At 36.7% G+C, this 15,518-nt stretch overlaps 1 protein-coding gene across 1 annotated transcript; it reads left to right on the top strand.

Annotated features, from left to right (window-relative positions):
• Positions 1-3,291: 3,291 nt before the first annotated feature.
• LOC128919991 (uncharacterized) lies at positions 3,292-11,379 on the top strand. Its single transcript, XM_054226083.1, has 2 exons — positions 3,292-3,761; positions 10,613-11,379. Exon 2 carries the CDS (start codon positions 10,619-10,621, stop codon positions 11,270-11,272), a length of 654 nt encoding a protein of 217 aa, XP_054082058.1. The 5' UTR covers positions 3,292-3,761; positions 10,613-10,618; the 3' UTR covers positions 11,273-11,379.
• Positions 11,380-15,518: the final 4,139 nt, after the last annotated feature.

Below are 15,518 nucleotides of genomic sequence, written 5' to 3'. Positions count from 1 at the left end.
GTACGAGCTATACGACGACATTGACATAGTTCAGCGAATAAAAAGACAGCGGCTACGCTGGCTGGGTCATGTTGTCCGAATGGACGAAAACACTCCAGCCCTGAAAGTGTTCGATGCAGTACCCGCTGGAGGAAGCCGAGGAAGTGGAAGGCCTCCACTCCGTTGGAGGGACCAGGTGGAGAGCGACCTGGTTACACTTGGGATCTCCAACTGGCGCCGAACTGCGAAGGAGAGAGAGAGGTGGCGCACTATCGTCGATTCGGCTATAACCGGCTAAACGGTTGCAACGCCAATCACATACATACAACAGTTGATCCATGAATAATTGGAAGAGTCTGGCGTAAATCACCTGTTAACAGAATCCTGGCTCCACCAAAAACGTTCATCGACAATCAAGATCTTTTAAAGTTCTGTGCTGTACCTCCAGCGACTTTTTGAATATTTGGAAAATCTTCGTTATAGCTGTATTTTTGGCGGTTTTGCCGACTGGTGTTTCGTTCATTTGCAATTTAGGAGTAATTTCAAGGCCGAATGTGCCGTTTGTTTGCCTACTAACAGGTGTCAAGTTACCCCTATTCCCGTTAACCTTGGTGAAAATGAGTGAAATTGGTTCTGGAATCACATCAGCCCTTATATACTATATGTTATGATTTTCTATGGGACTTTATGCCAAATATATAGGTCATATAGTGTGTTATCTTGATAAAATTACATCAATAAATTGCGAGAGTGTAAAATGTTCGGTTGGACGTGAACTTAGCCTTTCCTCATTTTTTACAAATTATTTTGGGCTATCGACACAACCTACAATAACGAAAATATTTTAACAAAGCAACAATGACAACCTTCACAATATTATTTTTTTGTTTTCTCTTTTTATATTTTTCTTGTCAACTCGAATAAAACTCTCTTATTGATATCTTCCTCGCAATTTTTCCATATTTACTCACTTTCTAATATTTTTCTGGCCTTCCACGAATATTTCAAGACTAAAATTAGTCAGATCGGTTTGAACTTCAACAACTAATAACTTCCCGATTTTAGAAAATTTTTAATTTTCTTCGCGGAAAGTTAAAAAAATTTAGGAGTGGACCACCCTTAACATTTAGGAGGATGAAAAATAGATGTTGTCTGATTCTCCACCCTAGCCGATATGCACGCTAAGATTCACGAAAATCGGTCGAGCGGTTTCAGAGGAGTTCAATAACGTATACAGTGACACGAGAATTTTATATATTAGATGTAACGCTTTATTTATAATTTTATTAAATGCTATGAAAAGCACGAATTTGCCGTACCGTCATTAGCTTATCATTCATATTTTATATTTTATTTGTTTATATTTATGCAACATTTGGCTAGCATTTAACGAAAGGTTACCTAAAATTTGAGGGTAAGGTTATATTTTTTGTCACTTTTGCCGACAGGTGCACCTCTGGACTGAGTCGGTAATTCAAAAGTGAAGTCCTCTCTCGACGAACATAAACCAAACTCTACAAGTCCCTTATCGTACCCGTCCTAATGTCAACTTCCGTTGAGACGGCACTAGGAGTTTTCGAGAGAAAGGTTTTGCGGAAGATTTATGGAACATTGAACAATGGCAGCGGCGAATAGCGCAGACGATGTACGACAGCGTCTACGCTGGCTAGGTCATGTTGTTCGAATTGACGAAAGCGATGCAGCTTTGAAAGTGTTCAATGCAGTACCCATTGGTGGAAACCGAGAGAGATCTCCACTCCGTTGGAAAGACCATGTAAAGAGCAACCTGGTTGCTCTTGGTGGTAAATGGTGCGCTCTTGTAGATTCCATATAATTATATAGGTAATGTTGGCTTTAATTGTTCGAGTATTTGTAATGTGGGTATCTCGTAGGTTGGCGTATCTTATGGCTGTAAGATTCTATGTAATTGTGTATTTTTTGTGAACTGAATTAAAATATGAATTGTGTACTAACACATTAGTCTAACAAATACAAGTTTTACAAATTAAAATAGTCATACATCTAAGTTTAGTTTTTTCTGGTACTTAAGTATAAGTTGGGAATAATTATCTTCTAGCTGCCGAAACCCACACTAGTATTTTCGCTGGCAATGTCCGACCCAACTCCACTACTCTCGAGCTCAGCAAAAGCGTCGCCATTGTAGGGCTGTATGCTCCCTACGTCCCTACGTCACTCACTGCCATCGATGGTATGCGTGAGTCGAGCATTTTAATGCCGGACATATGTCCTATGTACATATGTAAATATTTATTTATTTGTTTATTTATTTCACTTTTATTGGACTGTATAAACTGAAAAATTTAGTAAATTCGATGCCAAATCGTATTTTTGAAGTCATTATTAAAAATGGAAAACCAATTAATTATTAAAAACTTAATAAATATTAGTGGCTAAATGAGTCTGAAGGAAGACGCACAGCCAAATCATTTCACCACACAGAAACACACCAATCACCACATAATCAAAAGCACCACACTGATACGTTACATTCACCTCATCACGAGAGAGAACACCACACACACACACACACAAACATACACATACATCAACATGATGACACCACTCAGCACAAAAGTTCAACAAAAAGGAACGAGAAAGGATCTCGCGCCACCTTTCGTAGATATCAGCCGATCGCTCAGCATCTCCCGGTTTCCTTTAAACGTTTTAGATTTTGTTATACCACGTTTAATATTTAATATAACCATTCATCGCAACATTTGTTAAAATATATATATAAATTCTTCAAATTATATAGATTGAACTAAATAAATATTGTTATAATTCTTACCGAATTGAGTGCGTTTCGCTTTTCTTTAAAGAAGGTGACATAAGGTTACAGGAAAATAAGGTGAGAATATTGTTCATGGTCCTTCGAGCCACAAAGAAAGGCACTGTGGCTAAATAAATATAAAAAAATTAATATACATATATGTGAAAAAGTGTTTAATAAAATAATAAAAATTATACAAGTGACAAACAAAATCAAACAAAAAAGAAAACCAAACAACAAAATTGTGCCAAAAACCGGTTTCGCGAAACAGCAATTGCAGTGACCTATATTATTTAAGGTACATACAGTATATACATATGTATATAGTATACACTGTGCTACAAAAAGGTACAGATATAAATAAAATAAAATATTTACCAAATAAAGAAATGTGCAGTGCAAATATTCAAAACATACATATTTAAATATAACTAAATTTTATAAAAACAAAAAAAATAGTAATAAATAAAATAAAAAAAATTTACAAAAATAATTAAAATCTGTAAAGTTATATTGTTCTGCGACCTTTTACATACAAATACAAAACAACAAAAATATAATAAAAATACATATATGTTTAATGCTGTGAAAAAAAACAAACAAAAAAATTACATAGATGTTAAACAAAATAAAATTCAAACGCGCGCGAAACTAAAATTTAAAACAGAAATCGGGCGCGTTCTAACTATAAAATGAAAACTATAAAAACACCAAAAATTTAAAATATAAATCGGGCGCGAAATAATTAGAAAAATATAATCACACAATAAAGCAACGAAGTCATATTGAAACAATCTACAAAGGAGGAAACGGGAGCAAGAGGACACTAAACAAAGGAGGAAATTAGGAAAGAACATTAAACACAGGAGGAAATTGGAGTAGAGGATCACTAAACACAGGAGGAAACTAAAACAAAAGCAGGGGATAATAACTACAAAATTATCCAATTTTACATACGTATTCTCCCAAAAACCCCTTGAGGCGAGACAAAGTAAGTCCTTTCCATTTTTGTTAACATATGTAAATATGTATGCTATCAAACGGTTTTATCAGATATAAAACCAATATAATCCGTTTGAGCGATTCCAAAACGGGAATAAAAAACAGTTTGCTAAAATATATAATCAATATATATATATAAAAACAAAAGGTAATCATTTCCGGCCTTATATGCTTACCCTTTTGTACACAAACACACCTATAAAAAATAGAAAACCAACAAATTATATTCAAGTATTTACTTGCAAAACTTTCAAGCAATACCCCTTCTGTTTTTTCAAACAGTAAGCAGGATTGCATAAAATAGGTAAGCAAAAGGCACAAAAAATCCATAGCAAAGAGAACAATTTCAAACATACATATTTACATATTCACTTATCAAAACCATAAGTCTAATATACATAAAGGCAACAAACATAACTTAGTACTTACTAATACAAATAAACAAACATTCAAACACAAATTATTATATTGAAACATATTAACTCATATATCCACATGTGCAGAGGTTAATCACCTTCACATTTTCACTTTTCTTTTCTCGCTCTCTTCTTATCGCGCTAATATAAGTATACATATCTACACAAACAGATACACGGTATTCATTTGCATACGCGGTAATGCACCCTACATCCGGGTATATGCAAATATAAAAATCTTAATAAATCAAAAAAAAAAAAAAAAAAAAAAGCGAGCATATAATTTTTTCAAAAAAAAAAAAAAAAAAAAAAAAAACACGGTTAAAATACAAAATACACGTATAAGCTGGTAAGAGTATTATAATATATAAGTACATATATAAACAATTTAAGTCCGTATAGGCAAATATTATTACAACAATACCCCTTGTTCTTTGTATTACAAAAAACAAGCAGGATTGTATACCAACCAATTCAGCATATCATATGCACATAAATAGGCACATAGCGTGCACACATATGTACAAAGGTTACTGACCTTCTTTACCTCTTTTACGAGCGCTAATATACAAGGACATACGGATAAGTCCGTAATATATAATATAAATATAAAATCGCAAGTAAATACAAACGTGCGGTCAACAAAAACGATTAACGCGTATTTTAGCAAATTTAATAATTTTAATAACTCTTATTTCCAAAAAGAGTTTCGGTTTTCGAGATTTATCAGTTAACACTATCAGTTAACAACAAACAATTTATCTTATCAAATTTTCAATTCTAAATGAGCACAGACTCAAAAGAATCTAAATCAAGTCAATTTTTACAAATTCCGAAAATGGCTGATGAAGATAAACCACAAAACACACCTGCAGAAGCTACACGCTCAAAGCAGAGTGTAAAACAAAAAAGATCAAAAGATCCTTTACTATCAAGATTCATCACTGAAAGTGATACTTTTATAAACTATTGCACGCAATTCAAAGCTTCCCCTATTGCTGACACCACGGAATCGGTTTTAAAAGTAAAACTCGAAAGTGTCCACGAAATATGGGCACGCCTTCTGGCAGCGTACGATACAGTAATTGATGCTGACGACGCTGAACTCCCAGAAAACATAAAAGCTTCGGCGACAGCCAAATTAAATAATTGCCGTGGTCATAAAGAAATAATAAAGGGAATGATAAGCGAACAGTTAAATGTATTAAGGCCAAATAGCGCCACTACTCCCCCTCCCAGAGAAGTCACAACAACAAAAGAAGACCTAGATAAAGGCATGTATCTAAATGTACCAACTTGTGATACTGAAGTTTTTACTGGATGTTATGAACAATGGCCGTCCTTCCGGGACATGTTCACAGCCCTTTACATAAACCATCCTAGACTTGCAGAAGCACAAAAGCTATTCCAACTAAGGTACAAGACACAAGGGGAAGCAGGCATTATCGTCAAGCAATTCGATGTAAATGGCGACAATTTTAAGCTGGCTTGGGATGCACTAGTTCAAAGATATGAAAATAAAAGGGTAATGATAGAAAACCCTATAAAAACTATATTACATTATCCAAAAATTAAACAAGAATCCAGCCAGGAATATCAAAAATTTTACTCGACAGTGACTAATTGCCTGTCAGTGTTAAAAACACAAAATTCTCCCGTAGAATATTGGGACCATATGATAGTAACTATCTGTACAGAAAAACTCCCTCAGGCTGCGGTACTACGATGGGAGCAATCACTTGACGATAGAAGAGTAATGCCCACTTGGGAGCAAATGAAGAAATTCCTCGCTGCTCAGTACGAGATAGCTGAGCGAATGGGCAGCCAAAATATGAATATATCAAGTCATCAAAATGAGTCGAGTAAAACCTCGTTTAAGCCTCAAGCAAGCAATAATATGCAATATAATAGACCTGTCAATAAAAGTCACACATTCGTTTCAAATCAAAATAATCAACGGCAATCGTTGTGTGACCTCTGTAAAGAAGGTCATAAATTAAGATCTTGCGAGATATTCAAAAAATTACCCGTTTCAGATAGAAACAATGTTGTCCGTCAACATAGACTTTGCATAAACTGTCTGTCGAATAATCATATGACAAAAGACTGTGAAAGCAAATTCAATTGTGTATATTGTCAACGAAGACACCACTCACTGCTTCACATTACTAATTTTCAAAATATGAAGCAAAATAAGTTTAATAAAACCACGGGGTTAGTCGCTACGACCACATCAAATAATCCCGAAATATCAAATCCCGAAAAAAGGGAAGAACAACCATCATGCTCTAAAGCAGCAAAAATTCAAGCGCTTCATTCAGAAAATGAAAGCAAAATTCTTTTACCCACTGCGGTCATCACCATTGAACATAAAGGTGATTTATTCAAACTAAGAGCACTAATAACTAGATCAAGGCTCTCAAAGATCCTTTATATCTTCAAAGGTTCAAAATCGGCTCAAACTGCCAATAAAACATTCTAACTTTCAAATCTCGGGAATGGGCGGGAGCATTATTCAAAATTCCAACAAAATATGCCCAATCACCATAGTATCTCCAAGTGCGGATATTAGAATAGATGCGCAAGCCATCGTTCTACCGCAACTTACAAATTTGCTTCCAAGCTATGAAGTTAATAAAAAACACTGGGAAAAATGCTCACATCTCAAGTTAGCAGATCCCAACTGTCATACCCCATCCCAAATCGACATATTATTAGGCAGTGACTTAATACCTCAAATAATTCTTGAAGGTATTGAGAAAATCTCCAATAAATTGTTAGCCCAAAATACAATCTTTGGGTGGATTATAAGTGGCCAAGTCACTAAAAAAATAAATTCTTTCACAACACAAGTGGAAAACATCACAAACGAATATTTAAATAACCAACTTAAAAAATTCTGGGAAGTAGAAGAATTACCTCAAATCACTCAACTTTCAGAAGAAGACCAGGCATGCGAAGCCTACTACAAGTCCACAACAACAAGAAACGAACATGGTCGTTATGTTGTGCGACTCCCATTCAAACCTACTTTTCCAGAAACCACAGCTCTTGGCCACTCTAGAATATCAGCAGTCCAGCAATTCCTAAGCATGGAAAAAAGCCTGATAAAGAAAAGTGAGCTTAAATCAGCATATGATAATGTGATGGAGGAATATCTTGACCTCAATCATATGGAAGAGACTGTACCATATGAGAAAATTTCCAAAGGTAGATATTTGTCTTTTTACCTTCCACATCATGGGGTAATAAGACCAGATAAAATCACAACGAAAGTACGAGTGGTTTTCAATGCCTCAAAATGTACGAGCTCAGGCAAATCACTCAATGACGTACTATACACAGGGCCAACATTACAACCTGACCTCATGTTGCTAATACTAAATTGGCGCATGTTTAAATACGTTTTTAACGGAGACGTTGAAAAAATGTACAGGCAAATTATGGTACATGAAGATGACCAAGATTTCCAACGCATAGTCTTCCGCAATTCAATTAATAGTCCAATTAGCGACTACAAACTTAAAACAGTTACCTTTGGCATCAATTGCGCACCTTATTTAGCCATTAGGACATTACATGAAGTTGCAAAAACATGCGAAACTAATTTGCCCCTAGCATCTTCTGTGTTGCAAACACAAACATACGTGGACGACATACTATCAGGTAGCCACAGTATCCCATTAGCGAGCGAATCACTATCTCAAGTGATCAAAGCACTTAATTCAGCAGGGTTTCCCCTCAAGAAAATTACATCAAACCACCCCGAAATAATAAAAGATATAAAAAAGGAAGACTTATTAGATACAGACTTCCTTAAGTTTGAAAAGGCTAGTACAACAAAAACACTAGGGATTCAATGGAATGCGATAACAGATCAATTCTCATATACAATTGAGTCAATATCTGCAATGTCCGCCATAACCAAACGCCAAATACTTTCCTCGGTGGCAAAACTTTTCGACCCCGCAGGATGGCTTTCGCCAATAATGATTCAAGCCAAAATCCTCATTCAAGAATTGTGGCAAGATGGCACTGAATGGGATGAACAGGTAAAACCTATACGCTTAACAAAATGGGTTCAATTTGCTAACAACTTACACACTATATCAGAAATTCGAATCCCTCGATGGGTAAACTTCAGCCCTGACATTAATGTAGAATTACACGGTTTCTGTGACGCCTCTGAAAAGGCATATTGCGCAACTGTCTACGTACGAACTCAGTACGATAGTAAAATATCTTCACATCTTTTGGTAGCCAAAGCCAAAGTTGCACCTTTGAAGACACTAAGCCTGCCACGGCTCGAACTGAATGGCGCCCTTCTGTTAGCAAAATTAATTTCAATAGTTCAAACCCATCTCAAATTAAACGATCACAAAATGTATCTTTGGTCAGACTCAGAAATAGTTCTAGCATGGTTAGAAAAACCACCCTATACTTGGAAGACGTATGTCTCTAACCGTATATCTCAAATATTAGACTTAGTTGGCCCAGCAAAATGGCAACATGTTGCAAGTGCAGATAACCCAGCGGATCTTGGCACAAGAGGTTGCAAACCACTTCACATCACCAGCACTACACTCTGGTGGAACGGTCCTACATGGCTAACAGAGTCACAAGAATTCTGGCCAAAATCTCCTGCTCGGAATATAATTCCGCCGGAAAGTCGGAAAATTGAAAATTTTCATATCACTCCCGAAGAGGATGATATTCTCCACCGATTTTCATCATTCCCTAGAGCACTAAGGGTAATCGCTTACATCCATAAATTCATCCAAAGGATTAAACAAAAAATTAAGGGAATATCAAGTGATCATTGCGCACAACTAACTCATTCCGACTTGCAACATGCCAAGGTCAGTCTCATCTTATATACCCAAACTCGCTATTTCAGTCGAGAGAAATCAAAGCTACTGGAAAAACGACCTCTCGAAAAAGGAAGCTCACTTCTCGTCCTTAACCCATTCCTGGACGCTAAGGGATTAATACGGGCAAATGGAAGACTAGCAAATTCCAGCCTTAGTTATAACGAACGATATCCCATTATTATTCCAGAGAAATCCCGATTTACCAATTTATTTCTGATATATCTCCATCAGCTTACACTGCATGGTGAGCATCGCCTGATGCAACAAATGGTCCGGCAAGAATTTTATATACCGCGACTAAAGCCACAAATTAAAAGAACCATCTTCATGTGTAAACAGTGTATGATATACAAGCACAAGATGCGTACGCAGATCATGGCAGCCTTACCACCTGAACGCTGCAATTATGCTCTACCCTTTACCATCACTGGGGTTGATTTTGCTGGACCTTTCCAGATAAAGGCCTCGATGTTAAGGTCTTCCTCATTTAGAAAAGGGTATGTGGCTGTCTTTGTATGTTTTACGACAAAGGCAGTACACCTAGAGCTATGTTCCGATCTGACTACTGCGGCTTTTCTCGCAGCATTTGCACGATTTGTCGGACGACGCGGATTTCCTTTAAAAATTATGAGCGACAATGGAAAAAACTTTGTCGGAGCTCAAAGAGCCACAGAAAGGGAGTTTTTACAATTCAGCCAAGAAGTAGCCCCTGAAATTGTCAAAAAATATGCACCCCAAGGGATCGATTGGCAATTCATACCACCATGTTCTCCACACATGGGCGGACTTTGGGAATCAGCAGTAAAAAGCTTCAAATTCCATTTAAAGAAAACGGCAGGTAACCATAAGTTCAATTATGAGGAGTTTACCACACTACTCGCTCGTATCGAAGCCGTTCTTAACTCTAGACCTATCTCACCACTCTCGCAAGATCCCTACGACTTCACAGCCTTAACCCCAGGGCATTTTCTCAAAGGAGCACCCATTCTGGCCATACCTGAGCCAGGCGTGGAGTCGCTATCCTTATTAAACAGATGGGAACGAATTAAAATTCTCCATCATGATTTCAGCCGTAGATGGAAGGAAGACTATATCAAGGACCTCCACAAGAGATACCGCTGGAAAGTTCAAGGAAAAGAACCAAAACTTGGAGATTGTGTCCTTATACAAGACGATTGTCTCCCACCTTCGGAATGGCGACTTGGACGCATAAAGCAGCTTCACTACAGCTCCGACGGTCATGTTCGAGTAGTTGATCTCCGCACCCAAACCGGAACGCTAACCAGACCGCTCGTCAAATTATGCTTTCTGCCAAACGCCGAAGATAAAGAAACGTAAATATACTCGAAAACCGAATGTTAATTAATAAATCGTTAAAACAGATAAACCGCTTACAAACTCGAAACCTCGAACATCAAAAAACGCCATAAAACCCTAACATAAATGTCCGATAAGAAATAACAATCTATGCATGCCACATAACGTGGCACTCATGTTCATATTATTGTTGACTCCACAATACATATAACTAATATAACAATTTTTCTATACAGAGCAATATGGACGTAGAAATGGCATCACCATCAACGCCAACTATGCGTTCGGTTGTTCCCGCTCCGCGCCCTGGAACTGCCCCAATCGCAGCACGCCGGACCACCATTCCAACCGCCGTGCCTCAACCAACAACAGGCACCACCGCGCCAACGGCCCCGGGCAATAGCATGGCATCAACACCAGCATCACCCGCACTAACAGCGGATTTGCAGCGCATTCGATGCCCATTGTGTCGACGCCCGCATCGACTATCGCACTGCGGCATTTTTAAAGGCATGCCACCGATGCAACGCCAACAAGTTGCACAGGCACACGGCTATTGCCTAAATTGCCTGGGAACTACTCACGCAACGCAGGAGTGCCCGTCCAACAATCGCTGCCAAATCTGTGTGCGTTCGCATCACACGCTGCTGCACCGCACTACCAGACGCGACGCAGGGCGACAAGCGGCTCCTCGCACCAGTGATAACATCAGGCGTTCTCAAAGAGCGCCTTTGATACAATACCGCCGGCGTGGACCCCCGTCTGCAGAATCCCGTCACTGGCAACACCGTGCCACATCAGCACGACGTCAGCAGCCTAGGCCGCACTCCCACCGGTCAACAGGCCTCAGCAGCGTCGTAGCCACGCTACAGCAGCTACAGCGGCTTCTAGGCTAAATATTCGCCTAGGGGGGCCGGGATGGCTAAATGAGTCTGAAGGAAGACGCACAGCCAAATCATTTCACCACACAGAAACACACCAATCACCACATAATCAAAAGCACCACACTGATACGTTACATTCACCTCATCACGAGAGAGAACACCACACACACACACACACACAAACATACACATACATCAACATGATGACACCACTCAGCACAAAAGTTCAACAAAAAGGAACGAGAAAGGATCTCGCGCCACCTTTCGTAGATATCAGCCGATCGCTCAGCATCTCCCGGTTTCCTTTAAACGTTTTAGATTTTGTTATACCACGTTTAATATTTAATATAACCATTCATCGCAACATTTGTTAAAATATATATATAAATTCTTCAAATTATATAGATTGAACTAAATAAATATTGTTATAACTTACCGAATTGAGTGCGTTTCGCTTTTCTTTAAAGAAGGTGACATACGGTTACAGGAAAATAAGGTGAGAATATTGTTCAATTAGCATATTCAAAATTAAGTTGGTGCGTTTAAACGAGTATGTGTCACTCGTGTAGGATTGGATTTATTAAGATATTTGACATATGATATGTAAGGAAAAAAAAGTAAAGCAAAAGTAATCCATTTGTACTGGGCGTATTTTCGATGTACAATTATGTTGAGTTCTTGAAAGCGTTCATAACATACCCAAAATAATTTATTATTTGTTACTACTAATAACTGAGCCTCTTGATATATCGTCCGCTGAGTCTTTCTACATCTATTTGTCAATATAGACCATGCATATTTTGTAAATATTTGCTCACAAACATTGAATGCAACAAAATTAGGATTAACTTCCAGGTGGCGGCATAATATACGATTGTAAATAAATGTAATTATGGAGAATACTTGAGTGTGGATATATACATATGTGATGTCGTATGTGTTTCTATTTAATGTTTAAATAATATCATATGTCGTTAATTTTGTAGGCGGGGAAAAGAATTCACGTGATCATACACATATAGTTTAGCAGTGATTTATTAACTGAGAAAATATTGGAGCAAATTTAATTTTAACATATTTTGTAGATGAACGATTATTCGAAATGAAATTCTTCACAGTTTACATCTCGTTACATCGCATCGCTAGGATTTCGATATAATTGTTATTGGTAACAAATCACTGTAATGATGAATCAAAGAAATACACACTCCGTCAAAGGAAAAAAAAGTTGAAACATGTCATGTGTAAATTAAAAACATTTTTTTTATGAAAATAATTACGAATTGCCGAAACTGATAGCGAAAAATGTTATAAGTGTCAGAATAGATGGGTGATTCTACGATAAGAGGCAATCAGCTTAAAGTATTGTTTTTGTCCTTTATATTGCTATTTTTTTAAATGAACCACATCATATTAATGATTTAAATAACATTATAATTTACTGCATAATTAAAACATTTTTTCTGAAATTCCTTACAAAGTCTAAAAAAGTCTCTACCCTGGCTTGTCCCCTTGCTACTTTTTATTTAACTTTCGGACAATACATATATTTTTTGTATGAGATGCTAAACCAAAATAAATTAAAATTAAGTATTGTTAAATAAAAAACAAAATTATTTTGGTTATTTCATATAATTTTTAAAATTCAAAGATGGTCGCATTGAAAAAGTGCTAAAGAGCATATATCGGCCTGAAGTTAACAATACAAATCGCGAAATCCGTTTGAGCGCTGTAATTTTTTTAGTTATTGCGGCCCTATCGTGCAGGGAACTGGATTCGAAAACTGATTTTTTTTCTCCCCTGGCAATTCATATAATGTATATTATTCATTTAATTATTTGCCTTTATTGTCCTAAATTACAGTGAAATAAATAATTCTGTCGCATTTCCCCTGGCAAAATAACTGCCAGGGGAGAGATAGTTAGAGACCAGGGGAGATACTATTCATCATGACATCCAGACCGGAAGTCGTGAGCTGCTTGAGTCTTGATACTTTCTTGCGCAAACTTCTGAACATGTCTCCTTCTGCACCTCCAGCATCAACAAATCCAAAAATATTAGCCTCGCAATCCAAAGCCGAATCGCTCTTACCAATAGATGCTAGTTTGGACTGAGAGGACATTTAAATGTTAAAGTCCTATCCCGATGACCCAGAACCAAACTCTACAAGTCCCTTATCATCCTCGTTCTGCTTAATGGTGCATAAGCATGGACGATGGGACGGCACTAAGAGTTTTCGAAAGAAAGGTTTTGCGGAAGATTTATGGTCCTTTGAACATTGGCAAAAGCGGATGATGGCACGATGAGCTATACGACTCTGACATATATCAGCGAATAAAAAGACAGAGGCTACGCTGGCTAGGTATATTGTTGGAATGGACGAAAACGCTTCAGCTTGGAAGTGTTCGATGCAGTACCCGCTGGTGGAAACAGAGGAACAGTAAGCCCGCAATTCCGTTGGAAAAACCAGGTAAAAAGTGACCTGGTTTCTATTGGTATTTCCAATTGGCAAAAATGAGAGATGACTAGCGCGTTCAAATTGATTCGTTTTTCCCTGGCCGATATATTTACCCTAGTCGTCGAAAAAGTAATAAAATATGTATTAAGAGACACTTACGTGAAAAGGTAAATAAAAGGGACAAAAATCATAATATAGAGGTTTCATGAAAAAAATCCAAAGTTTTCCTTTGGCCGTATTCTCTATGCAAATGAAACCTCTTATCGTAGAATCACCCATATAACAATGGGTGTACAATGTAGAATTCAATCGTCAAGTTATGCATAGTAAAACAAATAAGTGAAAACGATGAAAAAATAACATGAATTGACTTTAGAATTATTTATTTTGAAAGAAAAGAAAATCGGGCTTCAGAAATGGATGGGCGATCGGTATTATCGGAGTATATAAATTTCATCATTATGAAATTTATTTATTAAATCTAGGGAGTATTTTATATTATCTAGGTTTGTAAAAATCGAATAACGTTTCCTAACCGATTGAGTTCGTTAGACATGTTTTAGAAATGATTTTGTGTGGATATCAGAAAACCAAAAGAACATGAGTTGCCCGAATTCGATAATTCATAAGCAAATGGCCGACTTCAAACATGGGGAACTCTATTAAAAATTTCCCAAAAAATAGTTGGTTAATATTAGGGATAGAACATTGCCTACAAAAGGAAAACGAAATGACTACCTGCTTTCTAACTATCTATGGTATTTTTTTTACAAATACCTCGAGAATACGCATTTTTCCCCAATATCTTAGTGCTTAGCATTTATGATTGGTCTCGCAATCGGTTGACGTTCAATAGCATTTTGTCACGTGATTGACTTTGAAAACTTTTAGTTTTCATTCACTATGTCGACCACATCCAACTCATCTCACTCCCCACTTTTTTCCAATTTTTTCCTCGATTGATATCGGTAAACATTTATTTTGTTCATTAACTGCTGATTGCTTTCAGAAGTCTTGAGCGATTGCATTGTTTACGCATTTTACTTTGCAGTGCCTTTCATAGAGAATATGCGGAAATACATATGTATATATCCTTTGTGCGTAAATAAGTACGTATGCTCATGAAATAATATTTGTTTTCATATTCATTGCATTAAATTTAATACCTGAGACACAAGCATATATAGATATTTTAGCTTTGTAACGCTAGTGGGACATTATTACAATTGCTGTATAGCTAGATACCACATTTTCAGTAAAGACGTATAGATTTAAAACTGAGAAAGTTCTTAAAATTGACGGAATTCCTTCCCATAAAGTCGAAAATGACAAACGGAATGAAACCTTGAAGGCAAAATTATTAGCAAAGTATCTCTCTCTTATGTTCAAGTTGATCTCATTTTTACTTATTTTTCGTTGTTCCGATTTGTGTAAGGATATTTAACTAATCTTTTACCGTTTTTTCTGCTGACTGCCATAAAATTTTTATAATAATTTAAGAATTAAACCATTAAATAAATCATTTTTTTATATTTGTTAAGCTAAAATTGTAGTCCCGCCTCAATATTGGCTCATTATAATTCATATGTGCATTTGCTCAAACAATTTGAAAATTGTAGTGTAACTTTTTTAAAATAGTACACAAATTACCGTCTGCACTATCAGATCCACTGGTTAGTTTTCTATGTCGTATTGAACTTGACTTAGTTAAGTTCAAATTGAGACAACTTAACTTTCATTTAAGTGCTGTTCATTTTTATCCAGTATTTTTCTTAAACTACCGGAGCAATTCTTTATCAC

Source organism: Zeugodacus cucurbitae, chromosome 2 (assembly GCF_028554725.1).
Source record: "Zeugodacus cucurbitae isolate PBARC_wt_2022May chromosome 2, idZeuCucr1.2, whole genome shotgun sequence".
Lineage (NCBI taxonomy): Eukaryota > Metazoa > Arthropoda > Insecta > Diptera > Tephritidae > Zeugodacus > Zeugodacus cucurbitae.
Note: the sequence above shows the minus strand (reverse complement) of the source record. Positions and strands in the feature narration are given on the sequence as shown.